The sequence below is a fragment of the Passer montanus genome, unplaced genomic scaffold, assembly GCF_014805655.1.
Source record: "Passer montanus isolate IOZ18808 unplaced genomic scaffold, ASM1480565v1 scaffold140, whole genome shotgun sequence".
Taxonomy (NCBI): domain Eukaryota; kingdom Metazoa; phylum Chordata; class Aves; order Passeriformes; family Passeridae; genus Passer; species Passer montanus.
In genome coordinates this window covers 913568-935317 of record NW_024360942.1, presented here as the reverse complement: position 1 = coordinate 935317, position 21750 = coordinate 913568, and the positions used below count along the sequence as shown (strand labels likewise).

General features: G+C 54.0%; 1 protein-coding gene and 1 long non-coding RNA gene across 2 annotated transcripts in view; one reads left to right on the top strand and one right to left on the bottom strand.

The window, feature by feature from the left end:
- Nucleotides 1–217: 217 nt before the first annotated feature.
- The window catches only part of ADAMTS10 (ADAM metallopeptidase with thrombospondin type 1 motif 10), a 72702-nt gene continuing 51169 nt past the window's right edge, over nucleotides 218–21750 (top strand). The window contains exons 1-3 of the mRNA XM_039700466.1: nucleotides 218–495; nucleotides 14664–14973; nucleotides 18208–18563. Coding sequence (XP_039556400.1) covers nucleotides 14886–14973; nucleotides 18208–18563 — 444 coding nt within the window. The 5' untranslated portion in view covers nucleotides 218–495; nucleotides 14664–14885. The remainder of the gene's footprint in view (nucleotides 496–14663; nucleotides 14974–18207; nucleotides 18564–21750) is intronic.
- On the bottom strand, nucleotides 534–7231 carry LOC120498108. The gene is made up of 3 exons (XR_005626634.1): nucleotides 7032–7231; nucleotides 3876–3975; nucleotides 534–637 (listed from the first exon to the last, which is right to left on the bottom strand). It is a non-coding gene; the product is annotated as an uncharacterized LOC120498108 (long non-coding RNA).

Below are 21750 nucleotides of genomic sequence, written 5' to 3'. Positions count from 1 at the left end.
TCGCCTCCAGGGCTGCCCCGAGCTCCCTCCCTGCTCCTCCACAGAAAGGCTGACTAGTTTTATACTGCTCCAGCCAAGACCTGCCTTCTGCACTGATGTCAGCACTCAGGGCGGGACTTTTCCAGCTTTGTGGCTTTGGGGATTTTCTTTTTTTTTTTTTTTTTTTATTTTTTTTTTTTTTTTTTTTTTTTCTCCAGCAGCCCCTATCCATGTGCTGCCTCCGAGCCACTCTCTTATTACTGCTCACTTCCTGAAAGGAGACTTTTTAGCAAAGCCTCCAACTCCAGCTCTGCCTGGGTCTGACAGAAGAAGTTTCTTAAGGAAGGCAACACAAACCCTCAGCCTGGAAACTTTCTGACACACGCAGGGCTGAGGGGGAGAGAGGAGCTTTTGGCTGCTGCTGGGAAAAAGAAGAGGGGAAAAAAAAAAAAAGAGAAGCTGAAGGAATTAAAAGGAGGGGGAAAAAAGAAGAAAGAAGGGAAAGCACTCAAAAAGGTAAAACACTCTTTAAAATAATTTTTCCAGAGGAGACTCTTTGAGGTTGGAGTGGGGTGGTCTGGGGTGGAGGGAACGCGAATGTTCTTTGAAATCAGAACCGTCTCCCTGGAGAAGGAATGAGCCCGGAGAGCCTTGCACGCTGGAAAAACATTTATGAGAATGAAAACCATGTTCACCCTTCTCCAACATTCAGAGTTTCCATAAAAACGCAGGCTTGTGTTTCAAAGTGGCTGCAGGCAGCGGGAGCCGGGCTCTGGTGCTGCCTCCCTCGCCTCCCCCAGCCCTTCTTTTTAATTGCATTAACCCCGGGATCGAATGTTTGCCTCTCTAAACCCCAAATCTGCTCTGCTGAGCTGCCCGGGGCGAAGCTCTCAATTACAGAGAGCAGCAGCTCCGAGCCCTGCTGCAGAATGAAACGCTCCTTGCTGCCTTCATTCCTGAGAATAAACACAGCCCGCGCTCCCTCTCCCTCTTTCCCTGTCTCTCTCTCCATCTTCAGGAGCTGCCAATGCCTCTCTCCCTCCTGATGTGCTCAGAGGATTATAAAAGTCTGCCCTGAAAAAGTTGCAGTGTCACTGACTTTGTGCATCCCCAGGAGCTCGGCCCCACTGCTCTGCTCGGTTCTTTCTTTGCTTTGATTATGATTTAAAGGTGCTTTTTAAATTACTTTTTTTAAAAAATCGATCCCTCAGAAGATGTTATTTTAAACATCAAAGTAAATATTAGTGGTGTGAGATGCCAGAAGATTATCTCATTAGCGCTGAAGGAGCTGGGCTATAAATAGAAAGGAGTTTATAAAACAACTTTGGCAAATATCTTCCAGAGGGGAAGAACCAACCAAGGGGAAGTGTGGAGCTGTGCTGGGGGCAGGTAAATATAACATTTCACAGCGAGGCCCATTTTTGGGGACTTCTTTTGTGGTCAAAATGCAAACCTCAGGGGGCATTTGTGTTCCTGCTGCAATCCCTGCCAACATCCCTGGTACTGGAGACCAGCAGAGCTCTGGTTCCTGTCGTGCTCCTTCTGGTTTTATCCTCCTTAGCAGCACCCAGTGGTGCCAGGGTGGATGCTGGGCATGGCATGGAGGGCTTGGGGAGCCTCTGCTCCCTCAGGTGGAAGGGGGAACGCTCTGTGGGACACCCAGGTGATTCCCAGCACTGGGAATTTCCCCCGGTTGGGACCAGCCTTGCCGGGACTGCTCCGAAATGCCTCCATCAGTGAGGCTTCCCGCAGCCCTGGGGAGGTTGTTCCCAAAGTTTCTCCATATATGGAACGTGCTGAGTGCTCCAGTTGCTCCATCCTCAGCCTCCCTCTGTTCCTGCTTGGCCCCAGGGCAGCACCCTCTGCTCCCCTCCTCCTCCCGAGATCCCAAAAACCTCCCGGCGCCTCTTTGGGGCGGCTCCAGCTGCATTCCCCACGCGGGGAATGGGAAAGGTGCTGTCATCTCCTGCAAATCAGCTCTGCCCGGATGAGGCTGGGGGGCTGAGCTGTTTCCTTTGGCACCGGGAGGCCCCGATAAGCCGGGCCTGAGCAGCCGCCGAGAGGCTGAAGAGGAGCCCTGAGGGGAGGAAGGTGGTGCTGCTCAGCATAAACAGTGTCTGTTCCTCCAACCTGAAACATGAGAGGCTCTCTTATCACCCATGGCTCCAGGCCACCCAGGGGCTGCTGGGGAGGAGCTGCTGTTCTCACCATTCCATGGAATCCTGGTCCATGGAATCCTCTTCTTCCTGAAGGAGCAGCTCCATGGAGGGTCCTCAGCGCAGGGTGATTCCATGCAAACCCTTATCTCCATCTTATCTGAAACCCCCGACTCCAAACCCCTCTTTTGTTGCCGAGTTTCCAGCAATGAGTTCCTTCTGAGCTGGGAGCAGTGCAGGATGTGTCGGTCACGTCCTGCCCTGCCTCGGTCTTGGGTTAACACGAGATGGGCTTAGAACAAGCAGGACTGGGACCAAACCCATCAGGAACACTTGGCTGGGTGATGTCAGCTCAGGTGTGCTGAAGAAACCCAAGGCACAGAGGTCTTTGCCTGACCCCACCACTGTAGGAAATGTTTGCAGGGCGAGGAGTTACAAGCATTTCCCAGGAATCTGTGAGCAGGTTGGGTCCCATGTGGGAGAGAGACACATGGAAAACCACCAGCCTGGATGCAGCCTTGTTTTCCAGCACTGAGGTTTAAAGGGACACCATCCAAGCCAACTTTCCCATCTTGGTTCCTGTGAGGGCCTTCAGTGAAGTCTGCAGGCAGCTGAAGGGTTGGGACAGTCTCCACTGGGAAACTGCTGGAATATTTTAGCTCTGTCTGACTTCAGTGGAGCAACATCAGTGCATGGTCTCCATCCAGCTGCTCCATTGCTGCTCCTCTCTCACCTTCTGCATCCTCCCAGGCTGGGAAATGTTTGGGATATTCCATGTCTGACTACTCAGAGTCTTTCATGGAATCATGGAATGGTTTGGGTTGGAAGGAACCTTAAAGCTCATCCAGTCCCACCCCTGCCTTGGACAGGGACACCTTCCACTGCCCCAGATTGCTCCAAGCCCTGTCCAGCTTGGCCTTGGACACTTCCAGGGATGGGACATCCACAGCTTTACACTTCTGTTTATCACAATTATCAATATTGTGTTTCCTACTCTTACATCGTAGCTTAATTTAAAAGGAAAAATTACTTTAAATTAATCTATTCCTGTGCAGTCCTGCAAATCTTTCTGAACTCAAACATTTATAATATTGGTCCCAAATGAACTGAACTGGCAGGTGAAGTTCTGGCCTCTTCCTGGGATTTGTGACCTCTGTGAACAGTGGCTTTGACCAAAATGTAAATGCAGAGGATGAGTTCAGTCCTGTCAGGGTTAGGGACTCTTCATTCCCTGGCCATGGAGGAAGGAGCTTCCTCTGGGCCACACCACCTGGGCCACATTTCCCTGAGTAAAGAACCTACAGGGAGGGGAAAAAGGCCCAAAATCCTGCCCAGCAGATCTGGAGCTCCCAAGGAGCTGGAGCTGGACACAATCTGCAGGTCTGTAAGGGCTGGAAGGATCCCACAGCTAAAGTGTTCTGCAAGGCTTCATCCCACAGGAGGCATCCCTGCTCCTGCAGGGCTCCCCTGGCATGGGGGTGATGCCTTGAAGAGCTGGAAGAGAGGCTAGAGGGAGTTCAGAGGAATAAAGTGGATTTATTGCAGTGCCTTCCAAGGCCACACCCTGGCAGTGCTGGAGCCACAGCCGTGGCTCTGCCCAGGGGGCTCCAAGATGGAAGCAAAAAGGGGCTTGGTCACAATATCGCACATTTTTATAAGTTTTAGTCCATTTGCATGCAGGAGTTAACTGTCCAATTAACAAGTTCAAATGATGAAGTTTCATCCTCCTTGCTTTATTACCTGCCCTCCTCTTTTCATGTTGTTTGTGCTTTGGGCCTGAAGTTTGAAGGGATTGTCCTTGAGTCTCCAGCTAGAATAGGATTGTTTTGTCTTCACCAGCCTGTGAAAAGATCCTAGTATAAATTCTGTGTCCTATATATATATCCTATGTATATTGTATATATAGGATATTAGATACAGGAGATCTATAGATATAGAGATAGATAGATAGATAGATAGATAGATAGATAGATAGATAGATAGATAGATAGATAGATAGATATAAGATATGGGATATTTTTATATATTTTAATATGAATATATATATCTACATTATAGGGGAGATATATATATAGAGATATAGATATAGATATAGATATAGATATAGATATAGATATAGATATAGATATAGATATAGATAGATATAGATATCTCCTATGTATCCTACATATATCCTTAATATAAAGCTAAAAGCTACACACCAAAACAGAACAGAAAAGCCTAAACCCCAATGTATCAGGGTGAGCTGGCTTGGGACTGTGGGTGCCTCTGCCATGGTCACTGCCCTGCCCTGAGGGGACCCTGGGGTGATCCCATGGCCTTGCACCCACTGTTACCTTGGCTGTCACCAAATCCCTCCCTGGTTTGTCCTGCTCTGGGAGGACACTTTCTCTGTGTCATCCCTTCTCTGGCTGGTTCTGGTTTCCTGGCAGGACAGGCAGGTCCAAATTGGCTTTGCTGCTTTAGGGTCCCACTCCAAGCTCCCTGCATTTCCTCCTGTGCCCCTCTGGGACAGGCTGGGCTGTGAGGTCCTGATCTAACACAAAGGGAACTCAGTTCTGAGAGTGGCATGGGACCAGAGACCCCCTTGTGTGGCTTCCAACCTCACTCATTCTTTAATTCAGCCTGGCAGGATCAGCTCAGCCCGAGGGGAGCTGGCGCTGGGCCATGCTGTGGATCCCTCCCCCTGGCCAGGGCTGGCCACTGCTGGGGCAGTGCTGGCTGAGGCTGTGCTGTGACAGTGGCAGAAGGAGCTGCTGAGCCCTGGGCTCACTGCAGGTGCCTCAGTGCTTCTTCCAGCTCTGCTGGGCAGCAGGAGTCACCTCAGGAGCTATTTTTGGGAAGTTCAGCAGAGTTGTCCTCTCTCCAGCTCCAGCCTGGGACTGTGGGTGCACAAGGTGTGGCACCTGGTGACAGGGGCTGTAGGAGGACTGTGCCCATCCAGCCTAATAACCAGACATGTCTTTGTTCCCTGGCAGGGTGGGCAGGCCCTGGCTTGGGGTGCCCAGAGCAGCTGTGGCTGCCCCTGGATCCCTGGCAGTGCCCAAGGCCAGGCTGGGCAGGGCTGGGAGCAGCCTGGGACAGTGGAAGGTATCTCTGCCATGGCAGGGGAATGGAACTAAATGAGCTTTAAGATCCCTTCTCACCCAAACCATCCTGTACTGAGGTATGGCCCTGTCCTTCAGCCTGGCTGACAAAGAGCCAAATTTCAGGTGTGACACTCGGTGTGAGAGCTGTGACAGCAGCCTGGGAGCTGGGGCTGCATAAACCACACAACCCTGCCTCAGCCGGGGCTCACAGCACGGAGCAGCTCCCTCCTGGTTACGCAGGTGAGCCCAGCTCGCTGTTGGCACACCAGGGTGTTTGTCTTTATGCAAGCCCAGGGCTCGGTGCCCTGCGGGGCTGGGTTGTGTAAGCACCGGGACGGCTGGAGGGGAGCTGCGGGAGCCAGCCCTGCCGGGATGGGGATGAGAACCAGCCCTGCCGGGATGGAGAGAGGAGCCAGCAGTGCCGGGATGGAGAAAGAAACCAGCTCTGCCGGGATGGAGAGAGGAGCCAGCAGTGCCGGGATGGAGAAAGAAACCAGCTCTGCCGGGATGGAGAGAGGACCCAGCTCTGCCGGGATGGAGAGGAACCAGCAGTGCCAGGATGGGGAGAAGGGCCAGCAGTGCCAAGATGGAGAGAAGCCAGCCCCGCCTGGATGGGGAGAGGAATCGGCTCTGCCGGGATGGAGAGAGGAACCAGCGGTGCGGGGATGGAGAGGAGTCAGCCCTGCCGGGGTGGGAATGAGCCAGCCCTGCCGGGATGGAGGTGGCTGAGTCTGCCTCTCCTTCCCTGCCCGCTCCGAGGTGTGAGCGCTCCCAGCCTTTCCCGGAGCCCTTTCCTGGCAGAGCCCTGGTGCTGCTCCGTGCCGGGAGGAGCAGCAGGAGCTCAGGGAGAGCTGCCTGTGCACAGGCCCTGGAGGTCTGGATTCTCTCCTGGCTGTGCTGAAGCCCACTCAGACGGAGCATTTCATGGGGGCAGAGGCAGCCACGGAGATGCAAGGTGTAAAATTGGCATTTGTGCATGGAATATCTGTATTCCATGGATGGCAGGGCACTGAGGGGTGGGCACCAGACTGTCTGCAGATAGTGTGTGCAGACAGAGTTATCAACATGTATCTGTGTGCAGATAACATCTATCCCCATGCAGATAATGTGTATTCCCATGCAGATAGCATGTATTTCATGCTGATAACAGGTTATCACATGCGAATAACATGTATCCATGCCCAGAATATGTCTGTGCCCGTGCAGATAAGATCTATTCCATGCAGACAGTGTGTATCCTCATGCTGATAATGTGTTATCACATGCAGATAACATGTATCCATGTGCAGATAATATCTATCCCCATGCAGACAATATCTATCCCCATGCAGATAACGTGTTTCCTCATGCTGATAACGTGTTATCACATGCAGATAACGTGTATCTATGTGCAAATAGCGTTTAATCCACATAAAAACTCCACGGGTCCCCATCCCCTTGCACACAAGCAGCTGCAGCTGTGCCCTGGGTGCATGGGGGTGACACGCGTGTCCCTTCACTCGTGGGACATGTGTGTCCCTGTGCGGTGGGGGATGCACCGTTAATGCCTGGCACTCCGTTAATGACTAACACGCCGTTAATGAGTGGCACGCCGCTAATGACCGCCCGGCCTCTCTCTAATCCCGCCGCTCTGTGCCTGGCTGCAGCCAGCGAGGAGAGCGATGGCAGAGCGCCAGCAAGTCTGGGTCACATGGAGAGGCTCCAAACTATTGCATAAGTCCCGTCTGAGAGTGGACCTGCCTGGTGGAGTCCTCTCCCGAAAGCAGGAGGAGTCCCAGGATGGCAGCGCTGGAATCTCGGTGCCCACCTTGCCCCCGGCTGGAATTGTGGCCCTGCTCCGGCAGCTCCAGCCCTGCCCGGGCCCAGCTCCCCATCCCGAGGAGGATCCGAGCTGGCACTCCCCTCCCGCTTTCCTGCTGAGGACCTCCGAGCATTTTACCACACTTGGAGAAGTGCAATGACCCCGGCGTTCCAGATAGGGCCAGGTCCTTATGTAACGCAGGGATAGGATTTCCAGAGAGCCAAGCAGGCGGTGTCAGAGCGAGGTCGCTGCTCCCAGCTCTCCTCTCCCTGCCCTGGCTTTGGCACAAGCTCCTTTTGCCCCTTTGCTGGCAAAATTAAAGATTTTGGAGAGGAGCAAAGTGAGGATGCAGCCTTTTCCTCACCAGGATTGCACTGAATAGATTTGACTGTAAAATAGTTATCGTGTTTTTGGAAAAAAAAGAAAAAAAACCCAAAACCCTCCTCCCACACAGTGCTGGAGTGAGCCCAAAGCCCCGTGAAGCTGCTGTACAAAGGGATGCAGGGTGTGCCCGGCCAGAGCACAGCAGGGCCGGCTGTGGAGCACCACGGAGAGCCTGGAACAGGACGCTGGTGCCCCAAAGGCAGGGAGAGTGTGCCCCTGGCACCCAGGCTGGCACCGGGGTGCTGGCAGGGGGACAGAGACCCGGGGTGAGACCCCTCAGCTCTCAGGGTCACGCTGGCAGTGTTTGTCTGCATTTCCCACGTTGCTGGGGAGAGCCTTTGGATGGGGTTGGATCTGATTTTGGCGGTGTGAAAACGGCACCTCCCCTCCTGGGAAGCTGAAATGGGCCCCGCAGTCACCGGGGTGTGCAAAGAACAGCTCTTGGGGGAGGTGAATCAGCCCTTGAAAGTGAGGGGGGCTGCACTGAGCATCCCGGCCCCCTCCCAGCCCCGAGGGGGTCAGCAGAGTTGGCATTGCACCAGCTGGGATCGGTGGCAGGGGGAGCAGAGGGGTTGCAGGGCAGCCAAAGGGTGGCTGTGCAGGCAGGAGCCACCCCGGGGCTGGAGGCTGCAGGGTTCTGGGAACAGGGATAACTCCGTGTTTCTGATTCTTCACTCGCCGTGGCCTCAGAGAGGCCACACTTGGAGCAGCAGAGCAGATTATGGCTCAAGTTCTTATGCTGTGTTCTGCAGACCTGTGACTTTAACCCTTTTCTCGCAGTTTGCAGATGCTTCTGGCAGCAAAAACGCTGATTTCTGCGGGTTTAACCCCTAGTGCTGCCCTAGAGCTGAGAAATGACTTCCCAGTGGAAGTCCTGTCGTGCTGGCACAGCGACTGCGGGGGGAGACTTCTGCCATCTGCAGCTCAGCATGTTTTCACTTGGCAGCCCAGCCAAATATTTTGTCGGGACTATCAGGACGTTCTCCTGCTGGAAGCCGGGGAGGTCTCTCGGGCAGTTTTGCATCCCCCGCGTGCTCAGCCCGTGCCGGGGGAGCAGCAGCCTGCTGGGGGAGCGGGGCTGTGCGTTCCATCCCCGGGAACGTGCCGGGACCTGCCCGGAGCTGCGAGCCGGGAGCTGGGTGTACCTGAGCACGCACGGAACACCCAGAGCCCCGGGGGTGCAGGGGCTGAGACCCCCCCAGATAACAGAGAAATGCAGCAGCAGCTGCGAGGGAGCTGCCCCTGCCAGGCCCTGGGGAGGGCAGAGAGAGGGGCGAGGAGGAGCAGGGGTGTAGAGATGATGAGAAGGGTTTGAACATCGCTGGTCGGGCCAGGGAGGGACTGTCCCACTCTGCTCTGCACTGGGGCAGTCTCACCTCCAGGGCTGGGGCACTTCGGGCACCACGAGATCAGAAGGATCCAAAGCTGTTGGAGAGTGCCCAGAGGAGGGACACGGAGCTGGGGAAGGCTCTGAGGAGCGGCGGAGGGCCCTTGGCTCGTTCAGCTGGAGGACAGGAGACTGGGGGGAGGCTCCGGGGGGCTGCAGCTCCTGCCCAGGGCAGGCAGAGGGGCAGGGGCTGAGCTCTGCTCTGGGACAGGGCCAGGAGCCCAGGAAGGGCTGGAGCTGTGGCAGGGCTTGGCATGGAGCTCAGGGCAAGGCTCTTGCCCCCGAGGGTGCTGGCACTGCCCAGGCTGCCCAGGGAATGGTCCCGGCCCCAAGGCTGCCAGAGCTCCAGGAGCGTTTGGCCAGCGCTGCCAGGGCTGCTCAGGGTGGGGCTGTTGGGGTGGCTGTGCAGGGACAGGGGCGGGGGCTGAGCATCTGTGAGGGTCCCTTCCAGATCAGGATGTTCCATGATCTTTGATTTGGTAATTCTGGAGCACAAGGAGAGGCTGAGGGAGCTGGGAAGGGGCTCATCCTGGAGCAAAGGAGGCTCAGGTGGGACCTTCTGGCTCTGCACAGCTCCGGACAGGAGGAGACAGCCAGGGGGTTGGGCTCTAGTCCCAGGGAACAAGCAATGACACACAGACACAAATTGCCCCAGGAGGTGTTCAGACTGGATATGAGGAAAAATGTCTTCACTGAAAGGGTAAAAGTTGATTCCAGCTGAGGCTTTACAGCCAAAATCTGTGCCACTCTGATGCCTTGTGAAGGCTGAGCTAGAACAGAGAATAGACAGAATTAAAAAATAAATCAGGGATTTATTAAAAGGCCTCAATGGATCCACCTTGGGCAGCACAAGAGCCCAGCCAGGGCTGCACCCAAGATGAACCAAAATGGTCACAAAATGCAGGAGCTCACCATCCTTCATATGAACCCAGACCCACACACTAAAGCAGCACAGAATCTGAAAATAGAAAAGCTCAAACCTGAGGTATCACCTCTACAGTGCAGCAGTGGCAGGTGACAGGGGCACTGCTCTTCAGGTGACTTTAGGAGCAGCACCCAGGAGCTAAAGGGCTGTTGTGTGTCCTGGAGGGCAGCTGGGAGCCCAGCAGCAGGAGAGAGCCCTGGGTGGCAGGGATAGCAGGGGACCCATGTGGGTCCTTTTTCCAGCAAATCCTGAAAACCCCTCTGCTGCTGCTGTTGCCAAGTGCCCTGGCTGCACTGGCACAGCCCCCAGCCCCTGCCAGTCCCCTGCAGTCCCTGCTGTGTTTTAGTTGGATTCCATAGAAAACAAGGCCCGTGGGGCCAGGCTGGGGCTCACAGCTCTTCCCCCAGAGATAAACTTTGACCTGGTGGAACAACTCCCAGGCTGGAGCAGCTGGAGGAGCAGAAACTCCTGTGGTGCTGTTTGTAGGAGCTGCCAGGGCGGCTGTGGGGCTGAGCAGCCCCTTGGGAGGGTCAGGGGGCACCTGGGGCCAAAAAGGGACCAAGCTTTGAGATGTGGCACCATGATAACCCCAATATGATTATAGGGTGGTGCCAATTCCCCGTTTTACATAAGAATAAAAGAACCTTGAAGCTTTCATTCCTTAAAATAACGCAGACCAGAAATGCTGTTGGGATGGTGCAGCTGTGGGGTCTTGCTTTCTCACTGTTCCCAGTGCTCCCACTGGGGTGCTGCTCTCACTTCTCCACTGCTCCCAGTGCTCCCATGTCTGAAAGATGTCAGTGGAAGGCCTGGCAGGGGGTGCACTAAAAGTATTCCCTCCCTCTGGGGAAAGCTGGAAGCAGAAATCTGTGTTTGTATTTACTTCTCCCTCAGAAAAAAAAAAAAAAAAAAAGGACACCTGAGCTCATAATTTGCAAAAGTTGGATGAGAAACCTGGAAGCCGTCGGGCCCTGCATCTTTAAAAGCAGTTAAATTCCTCTTCCCTGCACTAGGAGGCACCTTGAACCTTCCTCTTGGCCCCGAGCATCGCCCATCTGCTTCCTATTACCTTCCCCTGCGCTGCCTGGAGCCGGCCCAGCAGCCGGGCTTGCCGGGAGTTCTGTCTGAGCCGGAGCAGCTCTGCTCTGCCTCGCTCCTGCTTCCCTTCTCTCTCCCCTCGCTTCATCCCGGCTGGAATTCCACCCCCTTTCCCAGCCCCTGCCTCGCCGGCGCTGCAGGGGTGGCAGGAGGTGAGCTGGCCGCTGCGGTGGCATTGTCCCCCGTGTCGCTGGGGTTCACGCGGCCGAAGCCACCCTTGGCAGGGGGAGCCGGGAGCGTCAGCCCCAGCCGAGCCTGCCAAGGACAGCGAATTCCTTGGGAAGGAGCAGATCGGAAGCGGCCCAAGCGAGGGAGGCACGAGACCGGAGAGGTCACGCCGTGTCCAAAAAAGGTCCCCGAGATGTCCCCGAGCTGTCCCCGAGCTCCCCCGGCACCCCCGTGTCCCGCCGGGGCTCCGCGATCCTCGGGATCCTCCTGCGAGCTGCAGAGTGAGGTTATGGAAAACTTGGTAGGGATGGAAGCACCAGCGCTCCTCCAGCTCCTGGTCCTTCCTCCAGGTGCTCCTCCTGCTCCTGGGAGCCTGATCCACCCATGGATAGAGGAGCAGGATTCACCTGTGAGGAGAACACCTTCCTCTGGGTGCTCCTCCTGCTCCCCCGAGCTGGATCCACCTGTGAGGACAATGCCTTCCTCCAGGTGCTCTTCAGAGCCTGATCCACCCTTGGGGAGAGGAGCAGGATTCACCTGTGAGGAGAACACCTTCTTCCTGCTCCTCAGAGCTGGATCTACCCATGGAGAGAGGAGCAGGATCCACCTGTGAGGACAGGACCTTCCTCCAGGTGCTCCTCAGAGCCAGATCCACCCACAAGAAGAGCAGGATTCACCCATGGGGAGAACACCTTCCTCCGGGTGCTCCTCCTGCTCCTGGGAGCCTGATCCACCCGTGGATAGAGGTGCAAGGATCCACCTGTGAGGAGAACACCTTTCTCCAGGTGCTCCTTGGAGCTGGATCCACCCATGACGAGAGGAGCAGGATTCACCCATGGGGAGAACACCTTCCTCCAGGTGCTCTGGGTGCTCCTCAGAGCCTGATCCAGCCATGGGCAGAGGAGCAGGATCCACCTGTGAGAACACCTTCCCCCAGGTGCTCCTCCTGCTCCTCGGGCTTTGGGAACGCAGCCCCGCCGGGAAGGGGCCGTGTTTTCCCCGCTGCCTGCAGGGAGGGATCGCAGCCGGGCCCTTCCCCCAGCCCGGCCCGCAGGAATTTTGCAGCTGTAATTCCTGCCTTGTGCTGCTCCCAACGCGTCTCCTTCCCCCAAGGTCAAGGCTGCGGGCTCCTGGCGCCGGGGCTGCTTCCCGGCCGCGGTTCCGGGGGATGCTGAGCGGCCGGGAAGGGCAGGGGGGACACGGGGGCACCGCCGAGGGCCATGGAGAGGCGGGGGGAGGACGGGAAGCCCGGAGGAAAAGGGTTTGACAGCTGGAAAATAGGGGAAATCAGTCGTGTGAAGCCCAGGAGAAAATACGCTTTAGCTGGGCTCCGTGGGCTTGGGAGCCGTGACAGGATTGAAGAGCTGGAATCGCGAGCTTTGGGAGATGCTGAAAAATGCTGACTTAGGAGAGGGCTTTGCTTTCAACTTCTCCCTTTTCCAGCCCAATTCCCGCAGCTCCCACGTGCCTTGCCTGGCCCTGGCTCTGCCCTCACTTGTGGCACCACGGGTGATGCTGTCACCAGATCTCAGCATCCTCTTTTTGGGGGTGGAACGGAGCAGAATTCCTGCCCCAACCCTCTTCCCCCCACTCCCTGATTCCCCTTACCCGTCCCAGGGAAAAGAAGCAGCCCAGGGTGGGAGTTGCCCTCTCTCAGGGTGGCCACCTCATGTTGTGTCTGGGCTTTGTAGAGGAAAACCTGGCAAGTGGCCCCAGGTGGGACTGGGGAGTCCAGGCCGAGACCTCACTGAGGATCTTTGGCCATTCTTAGGTGTAAATAAGCAGTGAAAAATCTTAATCTTTAAATTATGCAACCCCAAATTGCGTTCAAAGCTCTGTGTTTCATCTCCCACTGTTTCTGCCTAGTAGGGGAAAAAACCTTTAATTTAGGTTAATGGCTTTAAGCTGAAAGAGGAGAGATTTAGATGAGATTTCAGCAATAAATTCTTCCCTGTGAGGTTGCCCAGAGCAGCTGTGGCTGCTCCTGATCCCTGGAAGTGTCCCAGGCCAGGTTGGATGGGGCTTGAAGCACCCTGGGCACCTTGGAGCTCCCTGCCCCTGTGGAATGAGATGAGTTTTAAGGTCCTTCCCAACCCAAACCATTCTGTGATTTCCATGATGAATTTGGGGCAGGAATCATCTCCTGGATTTCCCCTTGTAGCTCTGGGCTGTGCTGGGTGTCATTCCTGCAGCACAAATACCACTCACGGCACAGTAAAGATGGGAAAACAGGAGCAGAAATTCACTTTCAGGGATTCAGATTCCCATAAGGACATGAGGGGAGGACGGCAGATCCCAGGAGGACCCAGCTCCCCTGCCCTGGGCTCCTTGAACCAGCCCAGAGCACAGCAAGGCAGGGGTTAAGCGTTTCCTTACTGGATGAGGACCACACACAGCCCTGGCTGCTGACACCTTTGCAGAGAGCACCCTCCTCCCGTCTCCTGCCTCTTCCCATGCTCAGGAGCTCATCCCACCTTCCAGGGAGCTCATCCTACCATTCCTGGGACCTCATTTTGCCATTCCCGGGGAGCTCATCCCAGGGAGATCATCCTGCCTTTCCCGGGGAGTTCATCCCGCCTTTCCCGGGACCTCATCCTGCCATTCCCAGGGATCTCATCCCACCGTTCTCGGGGAGCTCATCCCAGGGAGCTTATCCTGCCTTTCCCAGGGCACTCATCCCGGAGAGCTCATCCCGCCTTTCCCGGGGAGCTCATCCCGCTTTTCATGGGGATCTCATCCTGCCTTTCCCAGGAGCTCATCCCAGGGAGCTCATCCTGCCTTTCCCGGGAGCTCATCCCGCTTTTCATGGCGATCTCATCCTGCCTTTCCCAAGAGCTCATCCCGGGGATCTCATCCCGCCTTTCCCAGCCCTGCTCCAGCCCCTGGGATCTGCACCTCTGCTGCGGGTCTTTATCTGCCACCCCTGCAGGGAGGTTTGGGTTTGGCTGCAACGTCACCGCTGGGATATTTGGGGTTCTCTGGGAGATGAGGGATGTGCTGCACTCATCCCATACCCATGGAGTGGGTGGGCAAGAAGAAAACCCCACAGGCTTTGTGCAAGTCCCCAGCACGATTCGAGTTTGATGTAATCGCCTCAGACCGAGTGGAAATTCTCTGCGAGCCAGGAATCTTTCACCGGAGCAATTAGCAGAGCGTTTTAAAGAACAAATGCGATTGGAATCTCGGGATCCATTTGTGGATGGGGTTGAGGGTGAGTTCCCTGAATGGGTTCTTTGTTTTCCATCACTTTTTTAGGTTCAGCCAGTACACTTCGAGAGCAAGTGCTCTTCCCTCGGTGACAGTGCTTAAAGCGTGTTTGAAATCCAGGGAAGCCCTAGAGAGGATTTCTGGGTTGCTGCTCACCACCCCCTGCCAGTGCTGTTATTTCCTGCTCTCTTTAAGGGAATAGGTGACCCAGGGCACTCTTGGGGCTGCTCTTCCCGGAGGGTCTGCCACGGGGTAAAGGATTCCCATTGATCCTGAGCTCCTTTCCGCAGGTCCAGCTGGGAGAACCCCCGGGAGTGCCGATGGGGTTAATCCATCCTCAAACCCTTCCCATCCTTTTCTCCTCTTTTCCTCTCTTTCCATCCCACTCCTGGACCCCGCTTGCCTCATTCCCCTGCCCGCCTCGAGTCCTCCTCCCCAGTCCCTTCTCTCACCGCCGTCTCACCCGCAGGGGCGATGCCGGGGCTGGGGACGAGCCCGTGCTGACCCCGCGGTGCTGGCCCGGCACTGCCCGCCCCGCCGGCCTCGGGAGAGCACGGAGCGGCCGAGGATGCCTGCGGAGGGACCCGGGACTCCTCTCTGGACATAAGGGGTGGCCGAGGGAGAGACATGTGGGGACAGCGCCCTCCCAGCCGGCACAGATCTCCCTGCTCCGACACGAGCGGCGCTGACCATGGCCACAGCCTGGAGGCTCCTCACCTGGACCGTCACCCTCGGCCTGGCTGGGGGCACCTTCCCCGGCTTCCCCTTCCAGTCACAAGGTAGGGATGGGATGGGATGGGATGGGATGGGATGGGATGGGATGGGATGGGATGGGATGGGATGGGATGGTGTCGTGGTTTTGGTTGTGTCCAGAGTGGTTCTGGCTGTGTCCATCCCTGAGGAGATGCAGTGTCCAGCCCCACAGCTTCTCACACACCACCTCACCCTCAGCTCTGGACACATTTTTCCTTCTGGAAGTGCCTTTCAGGTCAGGATCAGAGCCTCCAGCCCCGAGTCCCAGGTGCTTTGTAGCCACAGCGAGCACAAACTGCCCTCTGATTCACTCTTTTCCAAGCCCACGTGGACTGCAAAGAGGCAAAAAGGAAAACAAAACACTTCCGACAGCAATTTTTTTCCAAGCCTGAAGTCATTTCTAAGTGCAAAAAGTCACCCTTGTTTGCCCAGCCCCATCACAGGGAGGTGCTGGGATGGAGGAAAAGCTGGAGCATGGGAAGTTAAAATCCTAATAATTAATTCTGGCAAGGCAGAGGTGCCAGGAGTGTTTATGGTCAGGAAAGATGGGAGCTCAGCCCTAATCCCAGATGGTGGAAGAGCTGTCCCATTCCTGGTGGCCAAGGAAACCACTCTGTCAGGCTCCCACATTGGAAAACAGAGGAAAAGGAAACTTTCCAGTGCTGCCCTGTGGTAAGAGTGCAGTTTGGAGCTGGCTGAGTTTCTGGTAGCTAGAAAGGTTCTGAACGTGGGGGCTGTGGAGCCAAGCAAAATTCAGCCACCCTGGAGCAGCCAGGGCCCTCCTGCTTGCTTAGGAAACAACGAGTAGGATGCAGAAAGCACAGGAAGACTCTTCCAGCAGGAACAGAGGGAAAATCTCCTCCCATGAGGGCTCAGGAGGCTCAAACCCTCCAGGCAGGAGGGGTTCAGGAGGACACTCAGTGAGGAGGAGCTGTCCTGGTCCAGAACATGGATATTTCCCATTTCAGCCCAAGCTTCTGGGGCTGAGGGCTGTCAGGCACAGCCAGATTGTCAGTTCCTTTACTTCTTTTCTGCCTCTGCCAGGGTCAGGATTGAAAGCACTCAAGATGGTAATTCATGTTCAGATTCAGATGTTTTTAGTTCTTATCTATGTCACAGTCTCACCAACCCTGAGTTCTACAGCACTTCACTCTAACAAACTAAAAATGGAGCCCCATCTCTCTCTCTACAAGGCCTTTTAAGGATAAACTGTCCAATTAAGAAAGGACACATAAATTATTTTTACTTTTAACCCAATAACTAACCACTCATGGCCTACAATGCGGAATTTTATCCAATTACACAAAACCACCCAAACCCATGCAGAAGAAGGAGAAGCAGAAGAAGGTGAAGAAGGACCAACCTCCACCCTAAAACCTCCATCTTGATTTACATCTATTACTGTATTCTAAAACCTCAAACTCTAAGTTTTCCACCCTGTGCTATCACACACTTCTATTCAAACTCCACACCCACAATCCCAGTTCTATCATTCAATTTTGGAAGCTTCTCCATGGCCTCAGGTCAAATGCAGTGTTTTCATGGGGGTCAGTGCCTGGCAGCACAGAAACTCTGAAACACTCAGCAGTCAGGGTTCCAACACCAGATCTCTGCTCAGATGCAATCAGGCAGTCCCTGGGACATTTTAATTGAAAGGAGGAGTTTCTGCTGAGGTTGCAGGGTGCCAATTTGTTTGGCAGCCTGCAGAGCTGTGTTGCTGTGCCAGCTCAGGTGGAGGGGCTGGGGACAGTGCCCTTGTCACAGCACAGCCTGGGTGGCACCACACAGGCTCAACTCAAGGGCTCCAAGAGGAGCTGCTAAGCCAGGCTGAGGTGATAAAAACCACTCCAGGGAGCTGGGAAGGCAGGGTGGGGTCACAGACAGAGACCTGGCTGGGGAACTGGAAGGTCTGACTTCTCCTCCTGCTCATTTTCAGCACCACTGGGAGAATTCTGGTTGCCCTTTCTCTTCCTTTGATGTCAAGATTGGCATTTCAAGGACTCTGTGCCCCTGTAGCCCCTGCAGCTCTGACTGCAGGGGAGGTTGGGGGGGTGCTGTTGTTCTGTGTTCTCAGAGCCAGCAGCTCCCTGTGGCAGCTGCAGATGTCCTGAGGGACTCACAGGGAGAAAATTAAATAAGATTTTCCCCTGAGTCATTGTCACCCCAAGGCTCCTTCTGCCTCCTTTTGAAGAGACCTCATTGCTGGGTCTGTTCCTGGAAGGATCCAGGTTAAAATAACCCTCCAAAGCTCAGAGCTGGACCCTGCAAAGCTGGGATTCCCTATGCTCAGTGGAGATGAAAGGATTTGGGATACTCCAGGTCCAGAGCCACACTCAGGGTATCCTGAAGGGCCCTTTGGGCCAGGCTCTTCCTCTCCATTACCTTCAGAGGAAAAAGCTGCATTCCAAAAACTGCTACACCAAGGCTCTGCAGGCTGCAGGATTTGGGGTATTTCCCAGGATCCTGCAGGCAGGGCAGAGCCTTGGGATCCCAATTTTTGGAATGCTGTGGCAGGACACCATGACCCTCCACCTGCACTGCGCTCAGGCTGGAATTGCTGGGTGTCCAACTCCCTTTGCAGGCTGTGTCTTGGTTTTGAAAGCCAGGTGTCTGCTAAGGAAGGCAGGAGCCTCCCTGAAATACGAAATGTAAACACCCTCCCTCCGAATTGCTATAAATTTTAAATTAAGGGGCTCTCAGGCAAAATTATGGAAGCAGGAATAACAGTTCTTTATTAAGGAAGAAAAAAAAAAAAAGATAAAATAAACAATGCAGTAAATGGACAGAGTCAGAACACAGCCTGACACCCTGTTGGTCAGGCTGCTGGTAGCAGTCCCATTGGAATTGTGGCTCAGCCCTCCTGCAGTGTCAGGTGTGGTTCTGCTGGAGCAGGGATCCTGTAGAAGGGTGTAGTCTTCCTCTGAAGATCCAGGGGAAGAGGCAGCTGTTCCTTGGGGAATCCAGTGGAGAAACTGTGCTGGTATTCCAGAATCTCAAGATTATATCCAGGTAGGAATGCTTGGCTCCTCCCTCTGGGCAGAGCATCTCCCAATGGATGCTGTAGTTCTTGTCAGCCATGCAGTGACATTCCATAACCTGTTATCAGCAGATGTCTCCCCAGAGGGAGGAGTGGGTGTGGAAGAGATAAGGAAATCTGCCCACTGAACAGAAGACAACCGCCATCCAGATGGCAAAGAGAATACAATTTGCTTGGCAATCCAGGACAGGCTGCCATTGCCATGCTGTCCTTCCCTCCCCAGAGGAATTCCTCTCCAGCTTGGATCACTATGAGATCGCCTTCCCCATCCAAGTGGACCAGAACGGCGATTTCCTCACCTTCGACATGCGCCGGCAGCTGAAGCCGCGGCCGCGGCGCTCGCTGCCCTACGAGCCCTCGGAGCAGCAGGTCTTCTACAAAGTCTCTGCCCACCACACCCAGTTCCTGCTCAACCTCACGCTGCACTCCAACCTGCTGGCCGAGCACTTCACCGTGGAGTACTGGAAGCGGGATGGCATGGACTGGCAGCACGACTTCCACGAGGACTGCCACTACGCCGGCCACCTGCAGGACCAGTACCTCAGCTCCAAGGTGGCCATCAGCAACTGCAACGGGCTGGTGAGTCTGGCTTGGCTTGGCTTGGCTTGGCTTGGCTTGGCTTGGCTTGGCTTGGCGAGTCTGGCTTGGCTTGGCTTGGCTTGGCTTGGCTTGGCTTGGCTTGGCTTGGCTTGGCAGGGGCAGTGCCAAGTGCTTTGGTCCTCCAGCAGGTGGATGCATGCAGTGGGAAAAGCTTGGGGTTGGTGGTATGGTGGTAAGCTTTATATGGAATATATTCTTTAAAACCCCACATATATATATATATAATTTTTATGTATTTAGATCTATTTATATAAATATATATCTATATAGAAAATATATATCTATATATAAATATATTTTCTATATAAATGTATAATATTTATATATTTATATATAAATATATAAATATTTATATATATTATATATTTATTTTATATTATATAGTATATTTATATAACTTCTATACTTTCTATATTATATATAGTATTTTATATTTATAAAATGTTATATATAATATTAATATATTGATATAATATAAATATAGTTTTTATAAATTATCTATTAATACAATATATTATAAAATATAATATCTTGTATCTCTATAAAGTACATATAATATTTTATATTATATCTTTTTATATTTATATATATATCTAGAGAGAGAGAGAGACTATGAATATATTTAATGTATTTTATATTTAATATTCCACACTGGTCTCATGAATGGCAGAGGTGCAGACATCACTCAGATATCCATGGGGGTTCCTGATCTCTGTGTCACTTCCAGTCCAGTTTCTGGGCATTTTCCCATTGATTTTGGTTGGAATGGGATAATTCTGGCTCTCTGGGAATACCCAGACCTGGCTCTCACCAAGTTCTTCCAACAGCAACAGCAAAGAATGTTTTGCTGTGCTGGTGAGGAAGAAGTGAGGGAGGGCAGGGATTTCACAGAGCCACAAGTGCATCCAGATCCTTCCAGCTGCAGATGCACTCCTGGGGATCCCAGGTGCTTCTGTCCATGTTTCAGCAGCTAAAAAATACTGTTTATCAGGGATAAAAACCCTGACATAAATAGTTTTTCAATATGAAAAATGGAACATCAAGAAGGCTGCAAGGTGGCATTTCCTCAAAACCAGCAAGGCTGCAGGAAGGAGGGTGGGAATGTTAATTTTCCAAGTCCTGACAGCTCAAATTGAACATCCCAGTCCTAAATATCAGCCAGGAATCTTGGTGGTGGACATCAGTGTAAGAACAGCTGAGCTCTGGACTAGATTGCTTGGAGAGAGCGAGATCTTGGAAGATCTTTAGGAACAGGCCAGACAAAAGCCTCTCAAAAACCCTTCAGGTATGATTCATTAGCTCTCCCAGCCCTGGGAATACACTGAGGACTTCCATCCCTATTTTTCTGTGATTTTCTGATATTTCTGGCTCGCACAGCACATTTCCTGAGCTGCCAGATGGAGGGATGGAGCAAACATACCCCGTGAGTGAATCCCAAGGCTGATGGCTCCCTTGGAGGGGTAGAAAAAGCCTCTCTAGGCCAGGTTCACATTTCTGCTCCAGCCCCACCTCCTTGCAGCATTCTGGCAGTGTGGAAGAGCTTCCAAAGGGGAATGAATTCCCGTTTGATTTATTGCTGGGTGGCCCTGCCAGAACAGTGCTGTGGCTTATTAACAGAAACGAGAATCTGACTCATTATATCACAGAGTCTGAAGCTTCCAGCTCACAGCCAACAACCCGAGCTGCACAAACTCCTGAGCTACACAAACTCCTGAGCTGCACAAACTCCTGCTTCCCGAGCCCTTTGGACGTGGGAGCTCTGCTCCAGTCCCAGGGAATATCGTGGTGCTCACAAAGGCTGAGCTGGGTGCTGCTGGCTCCAGAGGAATGTGGCATGCCCCTGCCTTCCCACTCCTCAGGGCAGCAAGGCCGGGGCAAGCACTGGCCCAGCAGCCCTTGGAACTGGGAGAATTCCATCCCCAGGCCGTGTTCAGCTCTGGAGAGGCACCAAGGGCTGTCTGGAGGAGAATGCAGCCAGGCACAGAGAGGGACAGAGGGTCATCCAACAAGCTCTCCTCTGCCTGAACTCTGTCCTTCTGCCCTCCAGAGTTATGGACACAGCAAGGATGGGGGAGGAAGGCTTCGGGGTCACTGAGGACAGTGGGGCTGGGGATTGGGGCAAGAGGAATTTGGAATGGTTTTAGCTGGATTTGGGCAAGAGGAGTCTGAAATGTTTTTAGCTGAATTCGGGCAAGAGGAGTCTGAAATGTTTTTAGTTGGATTTGGGCAAGAATCTGGAATGTTTTTAGCTGGGGCTGGATTTGCCATGGGAGGTGTTTTTCAGTGCTCTGGGTGACCAGGAACTGCTGATCCACTCGTGCCATCCCTCAGCCCCAGCAGGCTCTGCTCCAGGAGGGCATCAGCCATCCTGGAAGGGACAGAAGGTGCAGGTTCCTGCTGAGGGGGCACTGCACTGCCCCACCTTTGCACGGGTGATGCTGCACGGGCACTTGGGACCTGAGGTGGTGACTGGGCACAAACTGGGACCTGAGCTGGTTTTGGGGTGAGCTGAGCACGAGGAGGAGGGAAAGGGATGGCTGTGAACACAGTAATGAGCTCCAGGCTGCCCTCCTGCCCTCCAGCTCCCACTTCCCTCAGGAACTCCGTGCCTGCAAGGTTTGGTTTTGAACTACTTTGTGTCAGAGGAACAGCCAAAAGGCCAAGTCTTCCTTAGAGAATCCCAGAATGGTCTGGGTTGCGATGGACCTTAAAATTCATCTCATTCCACGCCCTGCCAAGGGCAGGGACACCTCCCACTGTCCCAGGGTGCTCCAAGCTCTGTCCAACCCGGCCTTGGACACTTCCAGGGATCAGGGGCAGCTTTCCTGGGGAGCCCCCTGAGCCCAGCATGAACAGGAGGGCCTGGAGGGACACAGGCACCACGTTCCTTGATGTGGGCACCACATTCCTTGGAGAAACTCAGTGCCAGGAGTTGGGATGGAGCTGGTGTTGGGCTCCCAGAAACTTTTGGTGTTGCCCAGACCTTTCAGGTAGAGGGAATGTTGCTGTGAGGGTGGAGAGGAGGGACCCCGCAAGTACCTGGTGGGTTTGGTGATGACCCCATGGGGATCTGCTCCTCCCTCACAGGACAGATGAGAAGCGAGGAAGAGGATGGATCCAGATGAGGAGGGATAGAGCCAGATGAGGGGGATGGACCCGGATAAAG